This window comes from Colletotrichum acutatum, assembly GCF_030867785.1.
Source record: "Colletotrichum acutatum strain CBS 112980 chromosome Unknown BDZ83scaffold_67, whole genome shotgun sequence".
NCBI classification, from domain to species: Eukaryota; Fungi; Ascomycota; class Sordariomycetes; order Glomerellales; family Glomerellaceae; genus Colletotrichum; species Colletotrichum acutatum.
Window position 1 is genome coordinate 37064 of NW_026849061.1, and position 27082 is coordinate 64145.

A 27082-nucleotide genomic window follows, 5' to 3' on the forward strand; every position below is an offset into this window, starting at 1 on the left:
GCCGTCGAACGAGGCACATGCCGGGTGCACACCTCAAAAGATCAACATCAACTTTGCGCTCTCTGAGACTGCAAGATTCAGACGCTTCGCCAGCTAGATTGCGCATGCCGGATTGCGTGCGCAATCGTTGGGCAAATCATCCCATGTATTTCCAAGTCCTCGACTCAATTGACGCCGCGGCATATTAGCACTGCTTTTTCTGGGCAGCGCCATCTCACAGGAACTCTGATACAGCATTTCCTATCACGACGCGCGACGAGGTCCCAGCAGCATTTGGACTGCGCATTTGACTTGTCGCCTATCGTATCCGACGAGGCCGTCCTTGTATTCTGGCTCTGATCGGTAATGGCAGCATCATCTCCTCGACGCAATCCTAGAGCTCGTAGTAGCACCCGTGATTCCAGACGACCCGGAGCGAGCGCCAGGATCGTAGCACAGCAGTATCGCACACAAATGACACTGGTCGCACCGTTCAAGTATCTGGAAGCTCTGCGGGTTGCCGCCAGCATACCTCATCTCGGTTTTTTTCCCACGATCCTGCAGCAAGGCGTGTGCAACCAATCAGCAAAAAGAAATTAACACAAGAGGGACGTCTCCTGTGTAGATGCTTGCAACGATGTGCTGCGTTGCGTTCCCGTACCTACTCTGTACGGAGTACCGTTCTCACTCTCGTTTAGACCTGGTCTGGTGACACGACCAAATTTTCTTTTATTCGGGATGACCATGCTGGCAATGCTGGAGTCGCCCCCGACTCCCCGTTCGTGTCATGTCAGTCGGCCAAGAAGAACTTTCTAAAATAATATGAGAAAGTGGAGAGATGTTGGAATAAGAAACGAAGGCGTTTCGTGGCGTTCGGCGTTACTGGACTAGACGTGTCGTGAGGAGCTAATTTTGCGTGGGGATGACCAGCATTCGGATTGTTTTGCGAGCCCATCGGCCTATTCTGTCGCCATTTATGTGGCCCAAGACGATGCTTACAGGCTAATCGAATAGCTGGCTCATCTACGAATATGTCATTGTCAAACTCTAGGCCTCCCTGTTCGGTAACTCGTGCCTCTAGCGGCGGGACATCAACAAGCCTGTTGTTTACGCGGCCAAGGGTGCCACGGGCGGCCGCAGCGCCAACACGGCTTGGCTCATTGCGTTGGACTGTGAACGCAGTGGGCCAAGGTACGGACACAGTTGATTGCGATATCTTGAGCGACATGGCACCGGCCTGCCGTGCTTCCAGATCTTTCAGGATCCCAGTCGCCTCTTCCCCTTCGACTCTTCAGTCTCACTCTCATGTGAATATGGGGGTTCACGATACCCAATGGCTTGGCTTGGCTAACCCGTCGAATTGCCGCTCACAATCTCGACTGGGTTCTTCCTCTACGGCGCACCTGTTACCATCACGCACGGCGTGCCTGTGCTATTGGTCCCGCGTTGATAGCTCATTAGCCTCACCGGTTTTTGTTTGATTTGTGACCACGTGGGAGGAGTAATGATCGCCAGGACTAGCCACTCCAGGGCTACGTTTCGCGTTTCCGTCGTGCCCAGAATGGGTCGACCTCAAATAATCCAGAGTGCTTCGAATTGCAGGCCTAGTCGAGCTTGCACTCACGCGGCGAGGAAGGGGCAGATTGCTTTGGGATGTTTGTCGCTCGAGACTACCTGGATGAACGACCAACCTAGTCAATAGTCCCTCGGGAACGGGTGACCAGCGACGACGACACAGTAGAGATCGACGACAAGCATTACCTTGCCTTGGCCCTTGGGGACGACTCCATCCGATCGGCCCAGAACTGTAAAAGCTAGGGTGCAGGGGGGGAGAAAATCTCCCAATTCACCGTTACTCTGGGGAGTGGGCGAGCCAAGATGGCGAGCCTGCCAGTAGAGCATCATCAAGGAATAGGAACGACGCGTAGGAGATGAGTTCCACCTAAGCCGTCCCTGATGGCATCTGCATGTTCCCGTACACCGACACAATTTTATGGCAGAGAGCGGTGGGAAGCTGCATCATCTCGAGCAAGTATATCCATCAGATAATGCAAAGAGCTTGAACATGCGGTCCTTGCTTGCCGCGCTTCACGCATGCTCCACCTTCATCGACTGCCGGCCTGACCTTGCGGCCGTGTCTGGCTGATGCCTCACTTCCGATTACGGAACAGATGGTTGCTGCTCCTCAATACAGACAGGAGAGTCGAGACAAGGAACGATTACCCAAAGATTCATGGTACAGGTCCGCTTGAGCCAGTCTGCCGCCCCAGCTGCTCAGCGCGACATCCGAGGGCGGGAAAAACAAAGCTGGACACCAACTCAACACACACGTCTCCTCTTCTTTGGACCCAAGGTGACATGCCTAGCTGAGGCGCAAACCGCGCTCGGTAGCCCTCCCACGCCTCCCTCCCCGCTGGTTGGGGGCTGGATGACACCAAACGAACAACGGGATCTACGGAGTACGCGATGGCGCTTCCTAATTTGACGCATCTTTCGAACAGACGGAATCCGGGTAACCTAGTTATCTTGTACTGTATTGCATGCTTTTGCTGGCTTTCTTTTGGCTGCATGACCTGGATAGAGACAATGTACAACGGTCCGGTCCCAGCACGACGGCTTGGATGATGTTCTCCAGGGGAGATACGAGTCTGACGACATTGCTGCAAGGCATGCCACTTAATCCCAAACCGCACGACCTTCGCTCCTCACCATCGCGCCTTTCCCTGCCTGCTGTCTCATACGAGGTATCACTGTCCTCTGTAGCGCAATCGGCTCTTCGGTGGCCCAAAAGTATAGCATGGGTCACCGTGGCTCTCACAGCAGCCCTCTGGGCTCTGCCACCAATTTCTCGGCCAGGCATGTCACCAACACCCTGCAGGTCTCGATCAGAGTCAGTCTCGCTCGTAAAGGTCCTCTATTGGCCCAACCTCTTATGGCCACCTAAGCCCCGAGGGAGTGAGGCGTTCTGCTGTGCCCTCGCGGCGATCCCACTCCTGGTTTCTTTTCTCTCGCTCCTTGTTCCTCCCTCTCTCCTCCTCATGTACGGATGTACCCGAGAACTGTGTCCTCCCACAGAGCAGGGAGTTGATCATAGAACAACTCGAGGCGTGGGATCTGCGAAGCTCAGTGGGAAGTCCAGGGGGCGTGGGGTGTGAAGAGAACATTTACCTTTTGTTACTGCAACGCCTCGGACCACATCTTGCAGCCTCTTTAGTTTACTTGGCTTCTCAGCAGATTAGACGCTCCTCACATCTGCAAGACCTGGTGACAAATTCTCCTCAGGGTTGTGGCTTTTCTTGGAAAGAGGGGCTGACTCGTTACTTCAGCTGTCGACTGAACGGCCAGGCACTTTTGTGGGTGACACTTGATCAGGGACATCGACTGCATCTCGTCCGTATCGTGGCTCGACGACATGTACCCCTCAACCGCGTCATGGCTTCTGGATAGGATACTTCCATGATAGGATGCCTATGGAAGTATCCTATCCAGGGAATCTAGGAACAGCCCATAATTTTCTGGTCTCCAGTGACGGCACTCTACTCTGAAATCTTTCCATGGAACGTTTCATGACTATGATGTTCCTATCTCAGGACGCCGATCCGGCTCCATCACCTCCGCAGTTTCCAATCGATCGAAAACCCCAGGGCTGACTGGGCTAGTGGTTGAGGGATAACCATCGACAAACCTGAGGGGGTTTGCCGCTCACCTCGGTCGACCTTTCATCCTCGGACAACGGAGCTCTCTCCTCCTTCCCTGGAGGCCCCTGGAGGGACGATGTGACGACTTTGCCTGGGAGCGCTTCGGGATCGAGACGCGACATGCTTGAATAGGCGAGTCCGGGTGCTCGGCGGATCAGGGGCTCGGATCACGTTTGTCCCACAATACATGTAGGCTATTCCGTCAAATTGGGTCCAGGGAAGATGCGCGAGAGAGAGGGAATAGCTTCCTTGGAGTCTCCGTAGAGTACCATGTCCATCGCACCCCGGACCATATCGGAGCGTACTTCGCCTGTTCTTTCCTTGACTTTCGTGATGATGATGTTGCTGACCACGGTGAATCGGGCCGCGGGGTTACAGGTGAGTTTGGAAAGCGTTGCCCAGAGTCAGGTGGAAGGGGGTCAAGAAGGCCCCCGGACGTAATGGAAGTTATTTTGCTATCTACGCGGCGCTCTATGGTCTCTGCTGGGTAGCTTGTCTTGAAAATAGTGCCGTTTGTTGGGCTTTAGCTTTGGGCTCCTGGAGTAGGTATGTCGTAGATGTTGTCTCGTAGCGGCGACGCCTGAGGGCTTGGGTGAGTCTGTATGTGCCGGTCCGAGCCCAATATGACTGCGTCTATGGCGGGAATTGAATCAAGGCAGTCTCTGTGGACGTTTCTCTTGCTTGGTATTCGTTGATTCTCAAGGTCCTTGTCTTCTGAAATAGTCAGGCTTGGGGTTGAAGTGGCCGAGGATATACAGAGGGCTCTGGCGTTATCTTGCATCGTGTAGTAGTAGATCAGAACTTTACTTGATCACTTTATCAAGGAACTTTTTCATCGCATAGCCCTTATTTGCAGGTTTCTCATGACCATGGAATGATTCCCAAGTAGTACACGTACGCTTTAAACGACCTTAACCATTACTCGAAGACAGGCCAGCTTTTGAAGCCGAAGACGTCGCCTGTCCAGGAGTTTTGAAGACCAAGGGTGACATTGAATGGCAATTGCCATGAACAGCATATAATTTCTGTTTCTATGATTCTACTGTGAGGTCCTTTTCATCTGTAGAGCATCTCGTTATCCTTCGGAGTATCCATATCTATCTCAAATTATGTTCATAGTCTATATAAAGGATCACGACAGAATGTTAGCCGCCGACGTTTACAAGTGTGCAACTTTTGCTCAGTTTCCACGTTGAAGGCTCCAAGCCACTTTATAGTTCGTCCTTCACGACTCTTTGCGTACGGTCATGGCTCTTGGCCTTGAAGCCGTCTCCAGATTGGGCGATTCTTCTCAGACGGAATACCTTGGCCACATGGCTGGGCACCGAGGCCTTCAATACACCTCTGGCCTCGACTTCGCCAATCTTTTGGCCAAACAACCTCGGGTCCTCCTTCTCCAGACCAAGGGCGTACGGAGTCTCGGTAGCATTATACCAGTTGGCATCCTGTAGAATCTTGACCCGCGCAGCGTGGCTCTCAGCTGCGAACAACGACTCCGCCGTCTCCGTGGGCATCCTATCGGCCCAAAGATCGTGGACTGCCCATTTCGACTTGACCTGCGGCGCTGAGCCACCAGGCCCATCTGCCACGAATATCTCCGCAAGCGAGGACTGCATCTCAATCTCCGCGCCGGCGGCGTTCAGCAAGATGACGACCTGGTCCCCGTTCTCCAACCGCCCACTCCAGACCTGCGCTTCGGCAACACCAAACTCATCCGGGACCAGATCCCCTCCGATATCCCTCCTCACCCTCAACGCGCTGCGACCGTGGGGGTCCTGGCTGATGGCGATGATGGCCGGGTTGTTGACGATACTCAGCGCCTCGGCGGGCATATCTCGCAAATCGTTCCCGAGCATCAACGGCGACTTGAGGGCGGCCCAGAGGGCAAAGTGCGCCTTGTACTCCTCGTCCGTCATGCCGCCCTGGCCGACCTCGAGCATGTCGAGGTCGTTCCAGCCGCCGGGGATGCCGCGGTCGGCAAAGGTGGCGACGCGGTTAATGATGAAGAGGACGGAGCAGTGGGTGCCTGGGGCGATGCAGAAGGGGTCCGCGGCCTGGTTGCAACTGCAGAGGTCGTCGGGGCGGGTGAAGGCGTCGTAGATGTCGCCTGACATGCGCCATGCGTTGGAGATGGACATTCCCCACTGCAGGAGTGTTAGTTGAAGGATATAGAAATCGTGGAGATGAGGTGGTAGCAAACCGTGTGAACATAGTCCTCGCCCCAGTTGCAGAGGCTCAGGGCGATGGGTCGGCCCGTAGCGTTGAGAGCGTCGGCCATGACTTTGAAGCGGTTGAAGGAGATTTGCGGCGTTCCCATGCGGCCCATGTGGTAGCAGTTGTCGTATTTGAGAAAGTCGACGCCCCATGATGCGAAGCTCTGAGCATCGTCGTGTTCATGATCGAGAGAGCCAGCTGCCTTGCGTCAGTATTGTTTATCAAAGCATCATCCCCGTAGATGTGAAGAAGAGATACTCACCAAATCTGGCACAAGTCATCTCACCAGCACTGGAGTACATGCCGTATTTGAGTCCTTGGCTGTGAAGATGATCCGAGACGTATTTTAGTCCGTTAGGAAACTTTGCGAGATTTGGCTGAAGCTTTCCTTTGGCATCGCGACCATTCTCGTCTTGCCAGCAGTCATCCAAGACTACGTGGTTGTAGCCCAGGTCACGGAGACCCAGGCTGACGACACGCTCAGATGTGCCCAGGAGGAGGTCTTCGGAGACGTCGCATGCAAAGGCATTCCAGTTGTTCTGATGATCGTGAGCATGGTCCGAGGCGGTGAAGTAAGTGACTGTGACTTACCCAGCCCATGGGAGGTGTATCGGCCAGTCCGTTGCTGAGAGCGGCAACCCGTCCAGCGGTTGCAATCGCGGCCGCAAGACTAAGCGATTTATATGACATATTGTATTCAAAGCTTGAACGGCAGAACTGTAAACAATATCTACATCACTCTCAAGACTTTGCCAAGAGGCGACGTAAACTCGATGGGGGCACGTTCTTATACAGATGAGAGCATCAAGAAAAAGTGGCATCGTAGATCCATCCGACCCCGCCATCGTGGCTATCGCACATTCGTTCTCATGCGTTGCTCGCTCTCCGACTTACATGATGCCCGTCCCCCCTACGAAAGTGAGGGGCTCAGAGGGGTCGACATCAGACGGTGAGGTCAAGTCAAGGCGGACAGGGGGCGGAAAAGTCGTCGAGTATCCCGCCTCTTCTCCGCAGTGTTGCAGCAACGACCCTCCCGAGTCATGCAGGCGCGCCCGTCACTCGACCGGCCTGAACGCCGATGGGACAAAAACCACCGGCCGGAAAGGAGACATCACCGGAGGCCAAGACGTACCCCGCTACTGGGCAGATGATGTGTTGGTTGAACGGTGTATTTCTCGGAGTCAGAACATCGCGAGTTATCCCTGTCACGAATATGAGCCGCTTCACAGGTTGCCTTGCCTGTCACATGTTGCAGCAAACACACTCTTCAAATCCACTGCATTAATGTAGCTGTACCCATCAACGGGCCAAGAGTCCGGAAGCGGTTCCCCAGCTTCACTACACAGCTCCGGCTCCCCTCACCGGGGGCCCGTCCATCCACAATGACTCCATTTCCTCCCCGTCTCCGCGTTCCTTTTCTTCCATTGGCTCCGCGAATTCAACCAGGAACCTCAACATCCAACGGTCCAGAACGAAACTCGTGTCGATGCTCGTGCGTGCCGTCTGATGGAATGCTCTTAGACGACTGATGGCCCGGTCAGTAGTCGGCCAGTAACACCGTAGCTGCATCAGCAACTCGAAGTTCCTTTCCAACCGCCTCCTAGCCACACTGATGTCCGCCTCATTACCACTGAACAAGAGCGTGTGAATCTGTACTGTCGACGCGATGACGAGCACATGCGCCGTCATCGTATACCGCACGTCCGACCCGGGCGTTGTCTGGGCGCGGTAGACCATATCACATAACCGGGCCGCGTGTTCCTTGCAGCGCTTCGCGTACGAGTCCCTCCTCGCGACAGAGGCCAAGGCAGTGGGGTTGATAGCTGTCGTTGTCGCCGCGCCGTAGAGGAACTGGTAGTACAAGAGCTGGCCAAAGTGGTAATAGCCCAGGTAAACGGCCGCAAACGTCCGGCCCTGACCCCGAGCCGCAAACCAGGCAAAGTTCTCCGGGGTATCACACATGTTGGCCGGGAGCGCGGCGAGCCAGTCTTCCATTCTTTTGCCAAGGGACTCGACACCTTGCTCGAGGGCATCCCAGGCAGGATTATCCGCAACACAACGCTGATTGAAGTCGTTGACATCCAACAGGATCCTGTTGAGTCTCACCATCTGAGAGAGGAGCTGGGAGCTTTGAGCGGCCGACGCCGTACCTGGTGCTCCAGCTCCGCTGCGGCTCAACGAGAGAAACGGTAGATCGTCCATCGGCAGGGGGATATCGGATCTCGCCGGGAGAAGCTTTGGTAACTTCACCGCGGTGGAGGACCACACGTCGATCATGCAGAGCGACCACCAGACTGGGAACCGACTGGTCAGCTTTTGAGTTCGTGCCTTGCATAATAGAGTTGCAGATGAACGTGGCCAACTGGCAAACGATGGGTAATGGAGGCTCAATCATACCCCGTATGTTGATCTCTCGTTCCAGGAGACTGGTAGCCGGTCTGCCTGGCAGGTCCAGCAGCTGAGCCATGCGGCATGCGACGCCATAGTAGATGTTTTCTGATTCTCCATCGCCATTGGCAGTCAATGCCGCCCCTATCAACACGCAGAGTTGTATCGTTGGTAGAGATACGTCACGTAAGTTTAGAGTCGCCTCGGCGGCTCGTATGTAAGCATGGCTTCTGTCTCGAGGGTCAACATCTGCAAACTCCGTGTCGGTTGAGAATCTACAGTATCATTAGACTTGTGGTTTATCCCATCTCATCGGATCCACATGTTTGGCTTGGCAGCATACGAAAGACGCACCTCGCGGATAACGCGCAGATACCAAAGAGGATGCCGTGGTGCACTCGGTCGCCGAGTGTATCCTCGACGAAACTCGGCCGATGGAAGAGGGAATGGAACTGGTCATGGATGTAGTCAAAGTAGAGTCTCACGAGGTCCAGCCGGACCGGCAGACTAGGCAGTGCGGCGGCGGCATGCGACGTGGTCTCACAACGGGTGCACCAGCCACCAATTTGAGATGATGTAGACGATGCGCTTCCTGCTGCGTGGTAACTACTTTGCTGATGGATGGAAAGGCTCCTCTCTTCTATCAGGCGTTCTTTACGCTGGTTCTCTCGTTGCTCATAGTAACCTCCCTCGGGGGGTCTCTGATCGCATTTGATGCCCCTCTCGTTGCAGTAAACGCAATCGATGAGGCCCTCGCGAGTTTGACACTTACGCCTGCGGGCTCTAGGAGGATGTTGTCAGATCACAAGGTGACTTGAAAGTGTCATGAAAGGTCCAAAATGGGACGAGTATGTTACCGGCACGCAGCACAAGCCGAGGGTTTCCGCATGCCGGCGGGGCTGGATTCCTCTCGGACTGAACACCGCCCTCTGGTTGTGTATATGGCGTGGCCTTGTCCGCGGCCAGAGAAGAAGCAAACAAAATGGGGCGATTGCAAGCAATAACTGCAAGAAGCTCGATACTCCGTAGAGAATCCCGACCTCTGCCAAAGATGACTAGGGTTGCATCTCACCACGCGGTGGTTACCCGGCCGAGTTGGTTCGACCGGGACTCCAAAGACTCAAGAACCCCCCCCCCCCCCCTTTGCCGGGCGGTCTACCACGGATCGGGAAAAGGCGGCGGGAAACGTGCGGAAAATTCTCTCAAACCTTGCCCAGGACATCTGATCGGTGACACCCACAAGCCGTTGGACGAATGATCGCGTCGCTTTGCTTCCCCGAAAGTCTCGACCGACCGTTGCTCCCAACCCCGGAGAATTCCCCATGGGACCCTCATATGAAGCAGCAGACCTTGAACTTGTTGTACGACGTTGGCACGTTGGTTTCTCGAAACGTCGTCTAATTGCCAATGTTGTCCCCTTCATCTTGATGGGGTTCTCCGCATTGCCTCGGCATTAGAGCCAAAGTGGTCGGATTAATCTGATGTTGGGATTGGTCTCTCAGAGTTTGACACTCTCAGGGTCGCCAAGTCCCTCAAGTCGTCCCGTGGTAATGGTAGGTTGCAAACAGCTTCCCCGCCTTCACCTTCTATAAATGCGACGCTGTCTCCCATTGTTGTGGATGGTTCTGGGAATAACCTCATTCGTAGTCGCCTAGCCCTCTGGTACCCTCCTGCAAGAGTCTTTAGCATGGCTCAGACAAAAGCTGTGGGCGCCGAAGCGGTGCCAACCGTCAGCCACCACAATGATAACAACCCTGGTGAGGCCATCACGGCCATGCAGAACGAGCGTCAGATGAGCGTGAGAGATTCGTTTCGCTTCTGGCCGAAAGCGATTCTCTTTTCGTTCATTATTTCTCTGGCTATCATCATGGAGGTATGAGAACCCCAAAGTATCTATGAGTGAGGACGCGTCTGACTCCTTGAAGGGCTATGATACCAATCTCATGAGCAACTTCTACGCCTTTCCGGCTTTCATGAAGCGGTACGGCGACCAAGTCGATGCCAATGGTGACCCTCTAGTCTCGGCTCGCTGGCAAACCATCATCAACAACGGCACTCAGGCGGGCTCCATCCTTGGTCTCATCCTCAATGGCATCATCACCGAGTGGATTGGCTACAAGAAAACCATGATTATCGCCATGGTGGCCATGATCGGGGCCGTCTTCATCCCCTTCTTCTCCAACGGTCTTCCAATGTTCTTGGCCGGCGCCTTGATTCAGGGCATCCCGTGGGGTATCTTCCAGACTCTCGCCGTAACATACGCGGCCGATATCTGCCCCATGTCCCTCAGAGGTTGGTTCTCTTTTGATCATAGTTCGCAGTAGCTCCTTACTGATCCGATTTGCAGGATACATGACGTCTTGGGTGTACGTTTGATTGGATTATTGTCTGAAGAAGTCTACTTATAAGCATTGCTAATTCATATTCACAGAAACATGTGTTGGGTCATCGGCCAGCTGATCAGCAGTGGCATGCTTCGTGGACTTCTGCAAATCGACAACCAATGGGGATACCGCATTCGTAAGTCAAATAACGTTTCCATTAAGAATGGCCATTGACTCGGAAACCATCACAGCATTTGCGATCCAATGGGTCTGGCCCGTTCCCATCATCATCGGCACCCTCTTCGCCCCCGAAAGCCCGTGGTGGCTCGTCCGCCAAAACCGTCTCGAAGACGCGCGCGAAGCAGTCCGCAAGCTGACCTCTCCAAAGAGTGATATCGACTTTGACCTCGACGCCCACATCGAGATGATGCGCGTGACGAACCAGTTCGAGATCGAGGTCAGTTCAGGCGCTCACTACTGGGACTGCTTCCGTGGCGTCGACCTTCGCCGCACGGAGATTGCGTGCATGGTCTGGTTGACGCAGTCCTTCTGCGGCGTGCCGTTCATGGGCTACGGCACGCAATTCATGATCAACGCCGGCCTCAGTTCCGAGAATGGGTTCACAATGAGCTTGGTGCAGAACTGCATCGGTCTTATCGGCTGTATCATTGCTTGGTACATCATGACGCACATCGGCCGTCGCACTCTGTACCTGGCTGGTCTATCGGCCATGTTTGTGATTCTCGTCGTCATCGGTGGCATCGGTATCCCACAGGACACTGCTGGGTTGCCAGCGCGGTCATGGGCCGTGGGAGCCCTCATCATCGTGATGCTCTTTTCCTTCCAGCTCAGCGTCGGTCCCTCGTGCTATACCTTGGTCGCGGAGATGCCGTCTACCCGTCTCCGTGTCAAGACAGTCGCCCTATCTCGGGCCTTTTACAACTGTGGAGGCTTCATCGTCAACGCGTTGCAGCCAAAGATTGTAGGCAAGAATGACTGGAACTGGGGAGCCAGAGGCGGCTTCTTCTGGGCCGGCATCACCGTGCTTTTCCTCACGTGGACGTTCTTCCGTCTTCCGGAGCCCTTTGGTCTCACGTACTCGGAGATTGACTTGCTCTTTGAGCACCGTGTTGGCGCTCGTCACTTCTCTCAGGAGGCGGCTGATTCCCTACGCCCGCAGCTGGAAGAGGTCGCCAACCGCCATGAGAAACTGGCTGCTACGGTGAGCCATCAGGAGGCATAGTCGAATGAAAACTTTGATCACGCATAGTGAACTTATCGTCTTTTGGGCAGGAGCAAAGTCTTCCCACCATGGTTCAGTAAAAAGGCTTAATCAACAATACTCTAGTCTAATCGATTATAGCTAATAAATTAGGTCTCTCATCGCAGCTCACTTTCACGAATGGTGTGAAAGTATCTTCGTAAGAAGTCATAGTCTACTTCCTGGTATACACTGACGTGCCTTCCCAGGTTATAGCAAGACGGACCCCGGGGTAGTTGCACCAATTCATTGAACCACTATGTATGCATTATGTCAAAGTCTTTGCACCACAAAGCTTCAAATATATCATAGTAGGACATGAGGCGTCCTCCAAGGCCCCAAAACGTTGGGCACGCTCGATAAAGACAACCTAAGGAGCTAGGCTGATGCAGCCGTTGGTGCTGTCCTCCTGGAAGATACCGCTGTAGACGATGCCCTCATCGATGCCGTCCGGCTGAAAACCATTCTTGGTGATATCGCCCTGACCTCCGACGGGCTTCTTCAGAATACCAAAGTGGTATTGACCTTGACCCTTAATATCATTGATCTGGGGTTCCCCCTGGGCCTCCAAGTCGTTGTTATCAGTCGAGTAGAATACCTGGACCGTGCTGAACGAAGTATTAGTATCCTATAACGCACTTCAGGCTCGGAAAGTACTCACTTGGCGGTGAAATCCATGGTTACGGCAAAGTTGTGAATGGTGTTCTCTGCGAAGGGGGTGCTGAAAAGAACAGGAGGTGTCGGCTTGGTGTTGACATTGCCAAAGAGTTGCAGCGTATCCGGGTCGACTGTTGCGTCGCCGCCAAGGATGGTGCCGGTCTTGAGAACGACTTGGTTCGTGCTGAAGTCATTGCTCTCCAGGAAGGCTAGCTGATACTCGTGCGAGAGATTGAGAGGACGCTGGACGTCTTTCGAGAGACTGAAATGCAACGTCTTCACACCAGTAGTCGACCCATCCGTTCCTGTATTGGAGGACGGGATGAGTTCAGCGCGTCGGAAGCCCGTCTGTTTATTGAAGATTGACTGGTCACTAATGTCATCGTTAGCTGGGCACTCCAACGTCGGTCGTGCTATGATTTGAACTGACCTAATTGTGACTTCTAGGGGAACGTTATCGTTACCATCGAAAGGTGAGCTGGCCTCATTAGGTAATTGCAACACTTTACTGAAGCTCAAACCGGCTCCGAAGACATTCTGAGGACTGAAGAGGTTGTTCTCGGCATCGAATGCTTCTGCCTCGGTTCCGGTTGCGACCCGACCATCAAACTGCAGGGTACATTGCTGAGCCACTGCTAATGAAGCAAAGGATAGAAGAGGAAACGACTTTGAGTAATACATAACGAAGAAATGATGTTGGACCAGCCTAGAAGAAAAGAGTGAACTAATAGTTTACAACGAAAGAAAGGCGTTAGCACTGAGAAGTCAAGAGCATCACCATGAAATAGAGACACTAAACTGAGACTACTAGGCCATCCTTTAAGTATTTTTTTCAAGGCATATCTTCGTGGGGTACATTCTCCGGCCCGGAAAGATCATGAAATGCACCGATCTCCGGCGATTCATGCGCTCGTGCCAAGAGTTTGGGACGTGTTCGTCGTGTCTTTGGATTCGGCACCAAGCGAGCTGAGGCCTGTCGGGACCCTCGGCCAGGTCCCGTTCTGAGTTCAAACAAGACACGGCGACTAAAAGAAGGTGCAGACTGAGGAAGGTTTCTCTGAGGCCGGGGTGATCGGGGAGGTCACAGGCTGAGTTTCTGGTTTTAAGGTTAGGTTGACATGAATGGCAGTTGGCTGAGGCTCAACGGGCGGGCGTGAAGACGTCTGACAGAACCATCGCAAGGGTGCGTGCCGGGGCAATGGAGATCAAACGAAGCCGTCTCAGTGTCGATACATACAACGCTGGCATCTCCCTCAGCGTCTCGTGATATTCACGGAACGGAAACATCAGATGGCTGGAGCCGACAGCTGTCGGTGATATGAGATGAGAGCGGTAGCCTTGCACAAGTGGCTGTGTACGTTGTCTACAACTTATGTGCGTGGTAAGAATGCGTGCCATGCTGCTGCCGGCTTCGTCTTATGTTTTCACATGACGCTCAATCTTGCGGGGTAAGCACATTGCCGGCGAGATGTCATTTTCCCGCATCACTCAAGTGTATGCTTCTAGAAGAACTTGAGGCTCGTTATCTTGCCGATCATGTCGCGCCGAGACGGCGAATCGGTTGTGATGGACGATCCGCGGACAGCATAGATGGTGGAGCTCATCGTCGTCCGGCGATTGCGGTGGAGATAGTCCCGTATGAGAGAGAGCTTTCATGGACGGACAACCATCAATGCAATATCATCGGGAGGCTTGCTTCCGTAAACTCTGTAATCTCTTATAATTGCCTTTGACCTAGATCAAAGTATCCGTTGAGCCTCATGAGAGCATCGCCAGAGTTGAGCGGGTAAAGAGGACTGAGAGTCAACAAGGTTTCCAGCAGTGACAGTGGACAGGTGCCAAATCTGCTCACACCCCGGCGCATGGGCAAGGGCATGGACTCATTTCAACATCGACCACGTTCAGCCGTTGAACCAAGCGTTGTTGAGCAGAAATGTTGCCATTCCTCTGATTCGGCTTCGAGACGGAGAATCAAGAAAGGTGGTATTGATGACGGTAGTAGCCTCAGCTTGGCTTGTGTAAGGCCTCTTGTGTGTCCCCCCTTTCTGATGCCCAGCGTCTCCGTCTTCCATCCATCTCAGGCTTTGGTAATAAATCGAACTAATACTTGAAGGAGCATTGAAGCGCATGGATACCTACCTTTGCATAGCAAAAGAGAGTGTCATGGAGTCTTTGGGTTCAGGTAACTAGAAGTACACCCTTCCAAGGTTTCCAAGTGGGCAGGTTCCTTATCCGTTGAAGACTCTTATCGATAAGGTTATCCTTATCCCTATCTCCCAGTAGTGGATCTCGGTGATCTCACTAAGGCGAGGTTAGCGATCTGGGCCGCTAACGCTAAGCTGTTGGCGTCTTTGCTGGCTGGGGTCTTATTCTTTGGGGCGGTCGCGGTTCACGAACAACATCTGACTTCACCAGGGAATCTTGAACACGCCTTCGTGTGGTCAAACTCCTCAATTCTTCCCCCCTGTTGACCACCCGGCGGTTTCTCCAGAGTGCAACAATCTTTGCCCGCCTTGTCTCCAAAAACACGAACGAACGACAGCATCTATAGCTCGACGGTTAAGCTTTCGAGCTTTGGTCTTTCCGAGCACCTTCTGAGACGCGTCTGTTCAACGGGCCAAGCTTGGGCCTCGCTCGACATTCGCCTCGCCACAACCTCGAACTCACGTGTTCTCAATTTCGCGACGTGACACGACTCTGTCAATTGGACATTCGGAGGCTACCGTGAACACGGCAGCTCCGTTCTTCGACCTACATCGCCGATATCGAGACTCAACGAGCAGGTCCCGGTACCGCGAACCCTGGTCTGGCACCTCCGGCCCACCGCGTCTATACCGCTACCAACCCTTTCCACCACCGCGTCGCCAGAGACTACGAACCCAAGAAGACTACACAGCTGTCCCCCACGGTCGAATCTCGGAAGCTGAAGAAGACACAGCGTTTGTGTCTTTCCCGACAAGGTTTTGAGAAGTTCAATCGACTGGTAGCTCTGCCCTGCCCAGCCGAGTCGACCTGAGCAAGGGCTTGGAGGTCCAGACGCCACCATACGTCTGAGGCGCTATACATCTGGACTTCACAGCAAGCGAATTTCTACAGCCGATATCCGAAAATCAAGACGTTCTATCTCTCGCGCCGATTGTATGTTTACAAAGTCTGGCGCCCGAGTCGCATGATTGTCAGACGCGCCTAGGCCATCACCATCATAATAGAAGTGTCTAATTGTCGGAACTCCACTCCGGACAGTCCAATGTGCCGACTCTAGGACGCCCTTCAGTATGCCTACCACCCAGGTCACCCCGGCAGAGGATATTCTTCTGCAAGGGATCGCCGACTCTCTTTTCAAAGCACGAAAGGTTGTCGTCATTACTGGCGCAGGCATCAGTACCAATTCGGGTATTCCTGTAAGGACTCACAACGGAAGGGCTCCCCAACCCATGCTAATAAATTACGCGTAGGACTTCCGAAGCGAAAATGGACTTTACTCCCTGATTCAAGCCCAGTTCGATGCCGCGAATCGGGTGGACGTTGCTGAACCGAGGAGTTTTGGATCAGCTGATGCCGGTGGCAATGAACGGGAACCGCCTACGAAACGGAGGAGACTTTCATTTGAGGATTCCGGCATTTGTCTAAGTGACGACACGCAAAACTCACAAGCTCAAGGAAGCAATGCATCCGCTCTACAGGGCTCCGATTCGAACACGGTGAGGTCCACTGGGCCCATCACTAGGGCGAGGTCGAGGGAATCAACCGTCGATGCTAGGAGTGCCAGTACCGATGATGCACCCATCCCGGGTGGCAGACCTGACTTAAGCGGACCTTCAAGGGAGAGCGCAAGGGCTCAGTCTTCGCCTCCAGACGAGAGCCCTCGGAAAGACCTGGCCGACAGGAGAAACCTAGGCTTCGTGGAAGCCCACCACAACCAAATACCCAGCGACAGAGCAACCCGCAGCTATCTTCGGAGGAGGGGACGGTCTGCAAGCCCTTGTGCCCAGCGAGCCAACGCTTATCAGGCGAGCTCCGCTGAGATGCGCAAGAGGTCTCTACTGACCTCTACCATTGCCTCTGTGCAAGGTTCGGGGAGCATTGAAGGCGTCAGCTCAGCTTCGATTTCGACTCTGCCAAGGCCGACGTTCTCCAAGGATGGCGAGCATTTGGAGGAGAGGAATCCGGTTCACGTTACGCCAAAAACCTCGAGGTTCTTCTTCAGCTCCTCGCCTCTGTCATCGCCCCCTAGTGCATTTCCGCAAACGCCTATTTTCCTAAGAGACGCAAGCCGCTTCACACGATCGACCCTACGACAGCAGCCAATGGGTTTCAGTTCCTCGCCATTATCCTCCCCTCCGCCAGTCTTATTCGATCCCTTTGAAGAGCCTTCATCGTCAACTAGTAGGCAGACATCGAGTGCGGCCAGCAGCGCAGCATCTTCGGAAACCGACGAAACACCACCGTCCTCACAGCCCAGCAAGTCGACTTTGCCCAACATCAAAGGCAGAGATCTATTTGATGCCTCTATATGGGCGGATCCCTTGAGAACATCGGTATTTTATACGTTCGCTACGACGCTTCGAGAAAAGGTCAAAGACGTCGTCCCAACGGAATCACATCACTTCATTGGTCATCTACGCAACCGCGGGAAATTGGTCCGATGTTATACACAGAATATCGACCAGATCGAAGAGAAGGTTGGGCTTTCCACCTCGCTACAGGACGGGCCGGGGCATCGGGGTCGCTTCTCGAGGAAATCTGTCGGGGCCGTCTTGGCGACGGTGGCAACGGGAGGTGCGACGGGAGAGTCTGTCTCCGCAACACCAGAAACGAGTGACGCGAAAGATTCGGAGGAGCCAAAAGCGCCAGATGGTGGCGGAATACCAGAGTCGTCCGAAGCCACCCCGTCAGCCGAGCCACAGATTCAGCAACAGGCTGACAAGAAGTCGAATGGTGTAGAATGTGTTTTCTTGCACGGTTCACTGGAGTCTCTTCGGTGTTTTCTCTGTGGGAAGATATGCGACTGGGATGAAGCGGACAGATCACACGAGACACTCTCTGGGCGACAGCCTGAGTGCCCATACTGTGCTGGAGCAACGGCTGCACGGCAAGAGAGAGGCAAGAGAGCGTTGGGTGTGGGCAAGCTGAGACCAGATATCGTACTCTACGGCGAAGAGCACCCGAACGCCCACCTCATTTCACCCATCGTTACCCATGACTTGGGACTGTCACCGGACCTGCTCCTCATTCTCGGCACGTCACTGAAAGTTCATGGCCTGAAGATTCTCGTCAGAGAGTTCGCCAAGACTATCCACAGCAGGGGCGGCAAAGTCGTCTTTGTCAACTTCACGAAACCCCCAGAGAGTTCATGGGGGGATATCATCGACTACTGGGTACAGTGGGACTGCGATGCATGGGTTGCCAACCTGAAGGAGAGAGTGCCCTTGCTCTGGCTGCCGCCCGGCACAAAGTTGCCCAAGAAGAAGAAGGAGAGTAGCGAAAAGACGAAGAAACGCCAGAGCCCTACAGAGGAGAAGCCGAAGACAGAGGTCGCAAAGCCATCAGCAAAAACATCCGCGAAACCGTCTACAGATTCAGCCCCAGGTTTGCCTGCAGAGTTGCCGCAGGACTCTCGACCAATGACGACAGCGAAGCCAGAGAAGACCTGTAAAGCTCTAAAGCTTGACAAGGTAGTGAAGACCGAGCCTCTCACGATGTCGCTGGAGCTCGCTGCTCCACCCAGATCTACACCTCAGAGGCCAATGGCAGTCCGCGATGACAGAACCAGCGCTGCTTGGGTGACATGGAAGGTGATGGCTGAACTTCGCCGTATCGTTGGCAGCATGACTCCGACGCCATCGACATCCCCTACACCCCAACGTGTTGAGAAGCCAAAGACGAGGAGATCGAGGAAGTCAGCACCGGCTGCTCTGTCACGGCCGGCTCCTGTTCTTCCTGACCGAACAGAAAAGAGCCTCGAGCTTAGACCAATGATGGCACAGGTCGAGCAGGAGACTGGCCACACAGAGTTGGCTCGAAACGAGGGTGCCGATGCGCAAGTGGCCATGTCAGACGGAGCGGAAAGCTCAATCTTTGCCGCTGTCAAACTCAATCCTCGGATGCGGAAGCGAAAGACGATCGATGGCGAGGAGATTTTCGTGCCCGGCATGCCGCGGCCGGTCGTTGCTAAAGCACTTCCACGACCGACTCCGCGAAAAATCAAGGCACCCCACGCTAAAGAGAGGCCGGTCATTGTGTCGCCCAAGATTCTCTCCGATATTCAGCGCCCCTCCATGGAGTCACTCAGGTTGCCACCGCTTCAAACAACCAAGGCGCCCGCCGCCACGCCTTCGAAGCCTCAACCATTGGAGCCGCTTAGCTCCCCCGCTGGTCCGCTGTCAGCTATCTCGTCCAACACGCAGACTCGGGTCGACACACGCATGGCGAACCCTTTCTTTCTATCGGATCCCCTCTTGTTACGACTAATCCAGGCCCCGGAATGGACCCCTCCTCAAAGCCATGGTTTCAAGCCCAATAAGGTTGAAAGGAAATCCAACAAGGATGCAGACGCCGCTATGGCGTTGCAGGATCTCAAGCAAGGATAATTGTCTGGGTCGCTGCAGCAAACACTCTCTGTCATGAAGAGAGCATTACATATAGTTTATGGATAGGGGAAGCGCTGAATTATACCCCCGCGGTGGACTGTATTCCGTATACCGCATTTTAAATTCGAGGTGCAATCAACTTCAACGGTTCGTGACTCTTGACACTCTTTCTTGACTCGTCCGCAACCGTATCCTTTCACAATACATGACAGATGATCTCGTAAGGCTCTGGACCGAGGGTCTTGACGCTACGCCCAGCCCAGGGCCCTGCAGTAGGGCATCCATCGTCTGCATTGCGAGTAGAGCTTTGCGTGCGATCTGGTGTGCCGTTGTTCGAAAAGGCTAGTCCCAAGTCAGAACGCTGCACATGCCCAAGCGCAGAAAAAAACATCCAAGCCTAGCGGGCGAGTCAGGTTTTGTTTTTTTGTTGTCTGGGCCCTCGATCTTCTCTGGAAACAAGAAAAGTGTTTCTTCCAGGGCTTGGTGCCAGTGTCCCAGGTCCACGTGGAGGAGCTTATGAGGCTGGGCGACAGCTCATACTAAGGTAGGTAGGTACGTGATATTGAACATTGCATGTCACTTGGTTGTCACTCCCTTGTCAGAGATAACACAACTGGCTGCCAACTCCAACTTGTTGAAGAATGGCGCGCTAACATGAGATTTAGGCTGTCTGGAACCACTTAGCAGTCAATAGTCTGCGAGGCAATGGGCGCCAATCTTGTTGCCACTCCAAGACGACCGTATCAAACGCGTGTAAGAACCAAACAGTCGGTATCTCTGCGAAGGCGAGCCCTGCCTTCAAGGATCCCTGGTCTGTCAAAGTCCAGGGACCAGGCACATCGTGAGCGAGCGCCAGATGGTCCGTTACATCCCGCCTGAGTTGGATCGCAAAGTGGTTGCAGCAGGAAATGAGCCCTCGCGGGCAGACGGAGTAGACCCCGACGAGCTGTCCTAAGACTTAAGTAAGGGCTCTGACGACGCCCGGATAGCAAGCGGGGGGTCACGAGTGATGCGAGCTCTGGGACTCATGTACGATGTGTATTCTCCGAGACAAGAACAACATCCGTGAGATCGCGGTGCGGCTGAAGGTTGGCATGGAAGCCTGGGGTATTCTTCAAGTCGGTGAGACGAATCGTGGGCCGAGAGTGCAGTAGTCTCGGCCGGCGCACGTTCTGGCAGATTTCAGCTCCGCATCTGCAGCCTCATGATGGGCCAACAGAAGAATGTTTCGAGAGGCGAAAGCCCACCTTAGCCGCTTGATGCTGCGTGTGGAAGCGCATAAAGGGTCCAGAACCTTCAATCTTCGGGTTCGCAACCTTTACGAAGGGCAAGTCAAGTTTCCCTGAGCCTTTGGCCTGAATGCGTATCCAGTCGGTCTGCCCGCTCCAAGTGCCGAGCCTTGCATACTGAATCGAAGCGGCCATGAGTTATCACGCCACTCAGGGCAAGTTTCTGCCACAGCCTTTAGGTTCATGAACCATGATTTGCCTGAAAGCGAGGGCGGGAAGAAACAACCCACGATGAAGCATCTTAGGGGCGCGAATAGAAAGGTATCCTAGTAGCCCGAAAGAGTCTCCAGCTCGGGCCAGGCATGGCGAATGACTAGGCGAGTTTCTCCAAGCTTACTTGGTGCTCCACCTGTCGACAATGGAACGAGCAGTGGCTAGATCTTGTTGACTGGATGTTAATTGCCGGGAAAACTGCTGAATGCGCTAGAGACGTTATTGTACCACATCAGATACACGTGGTGGTTCGTCAGGCAGTTCTGCCGGTGGCTGCCATGGTTCAAGCTATGCATTTCCGGAAGTCCATCCCTTGAGGCAGCGGCAGAGCTTCCAACCCATGGATGACATCCTAGCCCATAAGATGATCGAACTTGGAAAGACTGAAGGAGTTGGAGCTTGCTGGGACACATGAGACATGAGACAAAAAGAAAAGTGTTTGGCGAAGAAGCAGCGGGCGAAGAGATAGCGGTGGCGCTTTTGGGGAAGCTGGAAAAGCCGGAGGGTGTGTAAGAGGGTGTCGAGTGGTTGGTGGTGAAGCAAAGTCGAGATGGTGTTGTTGATGATTGGTAAGGAGGTGTGGGAGGTGAGGAGTCGTTGACCGAGGAAGCTTGGTGGAAGCCGAGACGTCATTCGCTCCCCGAGCAGGAGGAAAGGGCGCAGTGGTGGTGGTGGATCCCGCTAGAAGCACCGGACTTGCGCCCCGTCCTCCACAGGTGGCTTCCACCTTCTCCAACACAGACGGGGGAAGGAACTGGGGAAATTGGCGCTTACCTAAGGCAGCGAGTCACCTTCCCCGCTACGAATACCTACCTGACTGCCTCTTGTCTAAACTTTTGCGTAGGTACCTGCTACCTGTGCCGGAATTGCCATCCAGGTTCCTTTCCATTCCCTCGGGCAGGAACTGCCTCGTTGGTGGCTGCTGGGGTACTTTGCGTGGCGTCAAGGCGCTCCGGTTCGTTTCTTCACCGAGCTCTTCCCTTTCTGAGGTGAGGTGAGGTGGTCCAGATCTCACCTGCACCTGCACTTGTTCACCTTAGCTCATCCATCTGAGCAGGACAAGGAAGGAAGGGACGATCTTGGATCTTGATGGCGATCCCTGCCTGCCGTTGCACTGCACAAACTGCACAAACCCTTGGCCTCACGGGCCAACTCGCAGTCAACCTTGTTCCGTTCCAGTTTACTTTAATCAAATTCCAACTTCATTCGACCACAATGTGTCACTTCGCCAGCTTTCGCCTCCTCTTCGGCCCTGACTATGGCTCTGTCGCAGCTTGCCTCAATTACCTACCCATACGGACTATCCCCAGTGCGACGATTTCTCCAAATCCTATCACTTGATAGTATCGACATCACAAAGCATGAGAGGTAGTGTCTCTTTTGCTACCCTGGTCTGGGCATTTTCGAGCTTAGCCGGGCAAGCTCCTTTCTGAGCTCTATTCCCCATCCGGCACATCCCACTTGTCTCTTCTGGAGAGCTCCGTTCAGGATGGATGGGCGTTTCGTTATACGGATATCTGCATATGAAGCATACGAATATCAACGAGGAATACGCCCCCCGTGGGATGCCCCCCGTGGGATGCCTCGTTGGGACGCCACGAGCCTCACCTGTCGCATGTCCTTTCAGAACCACGAGGATAGGCACCGTGTGGCCATGCCTTTCCACGCCCTCCCGTCGAAGTGGACTCGTCGATGGTGTCTTCGACAAGTATGGGGTGATGCGGAAAGTTTCAACCGAGTCGTCAGCCATCCATACATGGGGTTTGCAACTCTCGTCATCGAAATCGCGGATGACAACCTCCGGTGTAACGCGAGACAGACGAGCTTCATGGCATAAAGAAACTGTCTCTGCTATCCCGTTCCTGACGGTCTGGGGTACCTTAGCCAATGCTTGACGCCCTCGCGCCCTCGTCGACAAAGAAGGATCAGTCCAAAAGCATACACATTTGCGTCTTGCCGCGTGTTGGCCTTCGCACGCGGCAAAGGCCACAGACGTGGGCATATCGAGAATTCGCAATTGCCGCTTCCCCTCCAGAATTCGATCGAGCGATCGACACAACTCACCAGGCGTGCCGGCTTAGCCAGGTCAACACTGCCTGCTGTCTCACTTGAGACAACACCAGTGGACAAGAAAACAATGTGGTCGTTGAAGTGGTCGATCATCCCCGAATCCGGCGATTCCCTGGCATTCGCTGGTGTTTGGTCCCTGGAAAACATTAGTCAATATCACCACAGTTTGGGAAACCCGCGATGTTGTTCATGGAGAACACGGTTTCCGCGCGATTTCGGTTCACCGAACTTGACGAATTACCTTCCAAATTTACCATACATCCGTGCGAGCTGCAATTCTTCGGAGCATCTCCATGACGTATTGACAAATGGCTCCTCGCGCTTCTCGGCAGGCATTGTCCGCTTGAAGAATTACAAGTCTCCGCATATAGAACCACTGCGCTTCTTGACACTCTCCTGAAGACGCTAGCGGACTCTTTGACGCTGGGCTGGGACCGCAAGCTCTCATTCTCTGCCTGCGCTGGATGGCGCTTTGGCTCTTCGAAGCACTTGTGGGAGCGTCTTACCTACCTTAGTCTCCCTCTTCTCTGCCACACATGGTACCAAAACTCCCACGCCTGGACGCTTCAGGAGACCCGTCTGGCTGATCGGATTTTCCTCTTGCTGCCGCTTCAAACATCTTGTCAAAGCTTAAGCAACACGGGGCTTGTTTTCCCTTTGTCGTTCAGTCAACAAGCGCCGTTTTCTGGATTGTTTTGCATTCTGAAGTATCGACAGAGTTGCTCTGCCTGCAGGGGGGATGCTTCGGTGCATATCAAAATCTGGGGCTACGGAAGATGCGGAGAACCACGGAGAGGCGAACGACCTACATGATGGACAGGACGGGTACTTGAAGAGTACTTGTCGAGTTGGGAGAAGTGCCCACCAATTCAAAGTCATAGGCTCGCCCGCACGAACGCCTCAGGGTTCTTCCAGAGCCTCGCTATTTCTGGACTTGTAGGCCCTCGTCCCCAGTCATATCTCTACCCTCGTCCGCCTTGGGAACACAGCTGTCCACTTTTGGTTTTTACATCTCAATCGAATCGTCTCGGCTTGCCAGGTCGTTGCTGACACTCCTCATCGTCCTTCTGATTCGTTGTTTCGCTCTTTGAGCATTTTGTTTTTGCTTTGCCGATTGGGCCCCAACTGCTGCTCCGGCCAGACGTATTCTCGGATCGGCTACCCACCACACCAACTCTAGGAATATTGCTCCTTGCGTTGAGCTGATACGCTTTTGGGTGGTACACCTCTGGATGGGATTGGACGCCTCAGTCGAGCTGGCATTCGGTCACTGATTAACAAGTTCAAGACGAAAGGAGCCCACGGCGGCCTGCCTCTTTACTATAAAAATGGTCAATCCTAATCGATGGTCATGGTCGGCGGGGCCACGAAGAAGTTCAATCCGAGGGGATGCGGTGAGCAGCTCTCGGCCATTAGCACGTTCTCCCGACAAGCCCATTTCGTGCGAGGTCGACGTCCCGAACGACCAAAACCTGCAGGGCGGCGGCGCTACCAGTGTCTCATCGCGCCGTTTGACCAAGAATCGGTGGAGCTGGCGGCCAGACGCAGCCATATCGGTGACCCTGGAAGATCAATCAGAGACAACACAGGGCGAGAGGCAAGACAGGGAGCAAAATTTGGAGCAAGTATACACATCAGCAAGCAAATCCCGTCGCTTGTCGCAACTGATCAAAAAGACGGATGCCGCTCCTACTTCTGCGTCTCGACCAAAACGGAGGCCGACGTCCATGATAGCACCGACAAGCTCTTCCTTCGGAGCATCGCCTTCTTATTCCCACCCTGCTTCTCAGGCGGTGCAGCAGCATTTAGCGGTCGAGGAGGGTCAGGATCATTCCTCTCAAGCAAGCCCCCTTCCAAACCAGCCTGCCACAGGGGTCAAGAACAAGCTCAATCGCTTTCTCAGTCGACACATCACCACCCGGCAAGTTGACAGGAGAGCTGTGCCGGTGCAACATCAGCATCAGCAGACACAAGTAGATCCGACACCGCCGCCATCCCGACAGCAGCAGCAAGCACAAAGACCCATGCCGATGCAACCCCCGATGCGCCATCGTCTCCAACTCCACAATCCCCAGAACACGCTTCGAGCATCGCCAGCCCCCCCTGTCGCCCACATTCAGACTCAGGGTTACACTGACAACGGTCGTCTTGTTGCACCGCTGCCAGGGCTTGACGAAAACTCGCAGCTGCAGCTGCCGCCAGCGACAAGCCGACCCGCGACTGCCACGGGGTCAGTACCGGCAGCGGCGCAAAGTCTTGGTACTGGTACCTCACCGTCATTGACTGCTGCACCTTCGGCAGACGAGACAGGGTTGCTGAACCGCCTTATGCGACGACGATTGGTTTCCAAGGACAAGGACGCCCAAAATAAGAAGACGTCGATTTCCGCAGGTAGTGATAACACAAATTTGTCTTCGGGATTCGACCAGCAGAGGGCCACGGAGCAACGCGAGACGCAGACACGGCCTCTGCTCATGAACCCGCTCATGTTGAACCCGTCGCACCCAACACCTGCCGAAAGTGAGACTGTCTTGGATACGCGAAGAGGCTCTTTGAAGTCCTCAGTGCCCCGATTCCTACGTCCAGTCACACTATCACAGCAAGCACCTGCGAATGCGACCCAGACTGCCGGCGCGGCCAACTCACAGAAGCCCAAGTCGCCTCCCCGACAGCAGTCAAACATGCAAACCTCGAGTTCTGATGCGGCGGCGCAGCTCAAGTCGCGATCCAAATCGAGTTTTGGGAAGAGATTCTGGTCGAGATCCGGCGCCAACGATTTTGGAGAGGACAACGTGACCAGCACCGAGACACCAGCAACAGCATCGGCGCCGCGAACGGCCTATGTTCCTAAACACGCCGCGGCTGACTTTTCGCGTACGACTTACACAAACACGTCGCGCCACAATCGCCATAGCTTTTCCTTTGGTAGCGACCCGGACAACGGCGCTCAAGCACTGGCCTCAATAACGGCCGCCTCCTCCAGGGTGAACGAGACGGAGCAGCCTCTCCACAGGCAACGGACGCCATCCGCAGAGACTGCCGAGAAGCGTAGGTCACGGGACATGTCGCTTTCCAAGTATGAGGCGCCGCCTCCCCACGAACTGCACCGGCGTCTCGAGATTGTCAAGAGCAGCGAAATTGAAGTGGTAACCACTAGGGAACCGGTCGCGGCCGACCCCTGGCAGCAGCAGCACAACGTATTGCAAAATGCTTCAAATACGTCGTCGGCGAACGGCAAGGCTCCTGCAAGACCTCACTCTCGTCCATTATCATCCAAACGACACAGCTTCAATCTTGTATCCGACCCTTACGCTAGAGACCTCACGCCGCCAAAGTCAATTTCTCCAGTCGAGATGGAAGCGCCATTTGACCCGCCAAGCCAGCCAGAGCAGCAACAGGCGCCGCCATCAGCACCGCCACGGCCCACCTCATCTCACACGCGTCCGCAATCTCGACAAGAGACTGCATCTCAAGAGACTGGTAGCCGCGAGCTGACGGATTATGAACGTTTCGTAGCAGAGGCAGAGATTGCCGAACGCGAATATCACGCCCAAATGTGGCGAAACCTCGCACGACGTTCCGGACACTACGGGTACAGCGACAACCCTTGGAGCACAACTCGACAAGCCGATGCTCCCGCTCCTGCTGCGCAACGCAACAACAAGAGAAGCAGCGCGCAGTACTCGGCGGGGGCTGGCAAACGTGCAAGCATGATGTCGTTTGCTGCGGCAGACGAGGAGCGCAACTTGATCTCGTCAAGCTTTTACGGGGAGGCGCCACGCAAGCCGAGTCTCTCGCACAGCGCTAGTGTTGGGGCAGACGGGAAAAGGGGACTTCGACACCAAGGGAGCGTATCGAAGAGAATCTCGGACTACATTAAGCCACCAAAGCCATCCCAGCAAGCCACGTACGAGGATTGGCCTTCTGGGCGAGCCAACCGACGGAGTGTCATTGCTGGGATTTCTGAGTAGTGACGAATGAGATATGACGGAGGAGTTTGCGGATAGAGAGGATCATTTATTGCCTTGAGGATATTGAATATTGATTGCATAGAAGGGAGAAGGGAGGAGGGATGTTTTTGGCGCAACATGGACACCAAGACAAGGATTTCCGCGGATGATATACCACGACATAACCATTTCCTTACTTGTACTTTGAGGGTCAACCTCATACCAAATAAAACAATATGCCATTTACGATGGGTTCGTCGCATGAAGTGATGTAAGCTGTATCAGACGGGAAGTGACGGTGTGTCGGGTACCTCCATCGACGGGGCTCCTCGGCGGAGTTGAGCAGCGGGGAAATGAGGGCCGGCACGGATCAACCTTCAATGTTGGTATGAGAAATCCATCACGGCGGAAATCCAAGGTTAAGGGGCCTGGGGGTCTGTCCGGATGGC

General features: G+C 54.2%; 8 protein-coding genes across 8 annotated transcripts; 4 read left to right on the plus strand and 4 right to left on the minus strand.

Moving 5' to 3' along the window:
• Positions 1–4700: 4700 nt before the first annotated feature.
• Positions 4701–6581, minus strand: BDZ83DRAFT_793693 (melibiase; the record flags this gene model as incomplete). The annotated part of the gene is made up of 4 exons (XM_060515786.1): positions 4701–5821; positions 5878–6089; positions 6154–6430; positions 6483–6581. 4 exons carry the CDS (start codon positions 6579–6581, stop codon positions 4889–4891), a joined length of 1521 nt encoding a protein of 506 aa, XP_060363311.1. The 3' UTR covers positions 4701–4888.
• A 570-nt stretch (positions 6582–7151) lies between these two features.
• On the minus strand, positions 7152–9420 carry BDZ83DRAFT_626599 (fungal-specific transcription factor domain-containing protein). Its single transcript, XM_060508574.1, has 4 exons — positions 9137–9420; positions 8634–9062; positions 8289–8554; positions 7152–8185 (listed from the first exon to the last, which is right to left on the minus strand). Exons 1-4 carry the CDS (start codon positions 9166–9168, stop codon positions 7230–7232), a joined length of 1683 nt encoding a protein of 560 aa, XP_060363312.1. The 5' UTR covers positions 9169–9420; the 3' UTR covers positions 7152–7229.
• Positions 9421–9966: 546 nt separating this feature from the next.
• BDZ83DRAFT_653175 (alpha glucoside transporter) lies at positions 9967–11846 on the plus strand (the record flags this gene model as incomplete). Its single annotated transcript, XM_060510598.1, has 5 exons — positions 9967–10152; positions 10205–10571; positions 10627–10645; positions 10711–10799; positions 10855–11846. The coding sequence occupies 5 exons, from the start codon at positions 9967–9969 to the stop codon at positions 11844–11846; spliced, it is 1653 nt and encodes a 550-aa protein (XP_060363313.1).
• Positions 11847–12234: 388 nt separating this feature from the next.
• Positions 12235–13202, minus strand: BDZ83DRAFT_753619 (uncharacterized protein; the record flags this gene model as incomplete). The annotated part of the gene is made up of 3 exons (XM_060514371.1): positions 12235–12472; positions 12526–12894; positions 12952–13202. The coding sequence occupies 3 exons, from the start codon at positions 13200–13202 to the stop codon at positions 12235–12237; spliced, it is 858 nt and encodes a 285-aa protein (XP_060363314.1).
• Positions 13203–14228: 1026 nt separating this feature from the next.
• Positions 14229–14682, plus strand: BDZ83DRAFT_626608 (uncharacterized protein). The gene has a single exon (XM_060508575.1). The coding sequence runs from the start codon at positions 14384–14386 to the stop codon at positions 14630–14632; it is 249 nt and encodes an 82-aa protein (XP_060363315.1). The 5' UTR covers positions 14229–14383; the 3' UTR covers positions 14633–14682.
• Positions 14683–15796: 1114 nt separating this feature from the next.
• BDZ83DRAFT_581215 (DHS-like NAD/FAD-binding domain-containing protein) lies at positions 15797–19111 on the plus strand (the record flags this gene model as incomplete). The annotated part of the gene is made up of 5 exons (XM_060505434.1): positions 15797–15922; positions 15977–16270; positions 16679–17976; positions 18250–18685; positions 18791–19111. The coding sequence occupies 5 exons, from the start codon at positions 15797–15799 to the stop codon at positions 19109–19111; spliced, it is 2475 nt and encodes an 824-aa protein (XP_060363316.1).
• Positions 19112–21463: 2352 nt separating this feature from the next.
• On the minus strand, positions 21464–22660 carry BDZ83DRAFT_392090 (uncharacterized protein). Its single transcript, XM_060502797.1, has one exon. The coding sequence runs from the start codon at positions 22613–22615 to the stop codon at positions 21947–21949; it is 669 nt and encodes a 222-aa protein (XP_060363317.1). The 5' UTR covers positions 22616–22660; the 3' UTR covers positions 21464–21946.
• A 2065-nt stretch (positions 22661–24725) lies between these two features.
• Positions 24726–26654, plus strand: BDZ83DRAFT_720774 (uncharacterized protein; the record flags this gene model as incomplete). Its single annotated transcript, XM_060512301.1, has 1 exon — positions 24726–26654. The coding sequence occupies one exon, from the start codon at positions 24726–24728 to the stop codon at positions 26652–26654; it is 1929 nt and encodes a 642-aa protein (XP_060363318.1).
• Between the last annotated feature and the right edge of the window lie 428 nt (positions 26655–27082).

Excerpts from the sequence above, each read along its gene's own strand:
- BDZ83DRAFT_392090 (XM_060502797.1), bottom strand. The coding sequence starts at position 22,615 with ATGCCCACGTCTGTGGCCTTTGCCGCGTGCGAAGGCCAACACGCGGCA.
- BDZ83DRAFT_626608 (XM_060508575.1), top strand. The coding sequence starts at position 14,384 with ATGGGCAAGGGCATGGACTCATTTCAACATCGACCACGTTCAGCCGTT.
- BDZ83DRAFT_626599 (XM_060508574.1), bottom strand. The coding sequence starts at position 9,168 with ATGCGGAAACCCTCGGCTTGTGCTGCGTGCCG. Across the intron at positions 9,063-9,136 it reads TCGGCTTGTGCTGCGTGCCG|AGCCCGCAGGCGTAAGTGTC; the intron begins GTAACATACTCG and ends ACATCCTCCTAG. Across the intron at positions 8,186-8,288 it reads ACGAGAGATCAACATACGGG|TCTGGTGGTCGCTCTGCATG; the intron begins GTATGATTGAGC and ends GTCGGTTCCCAG.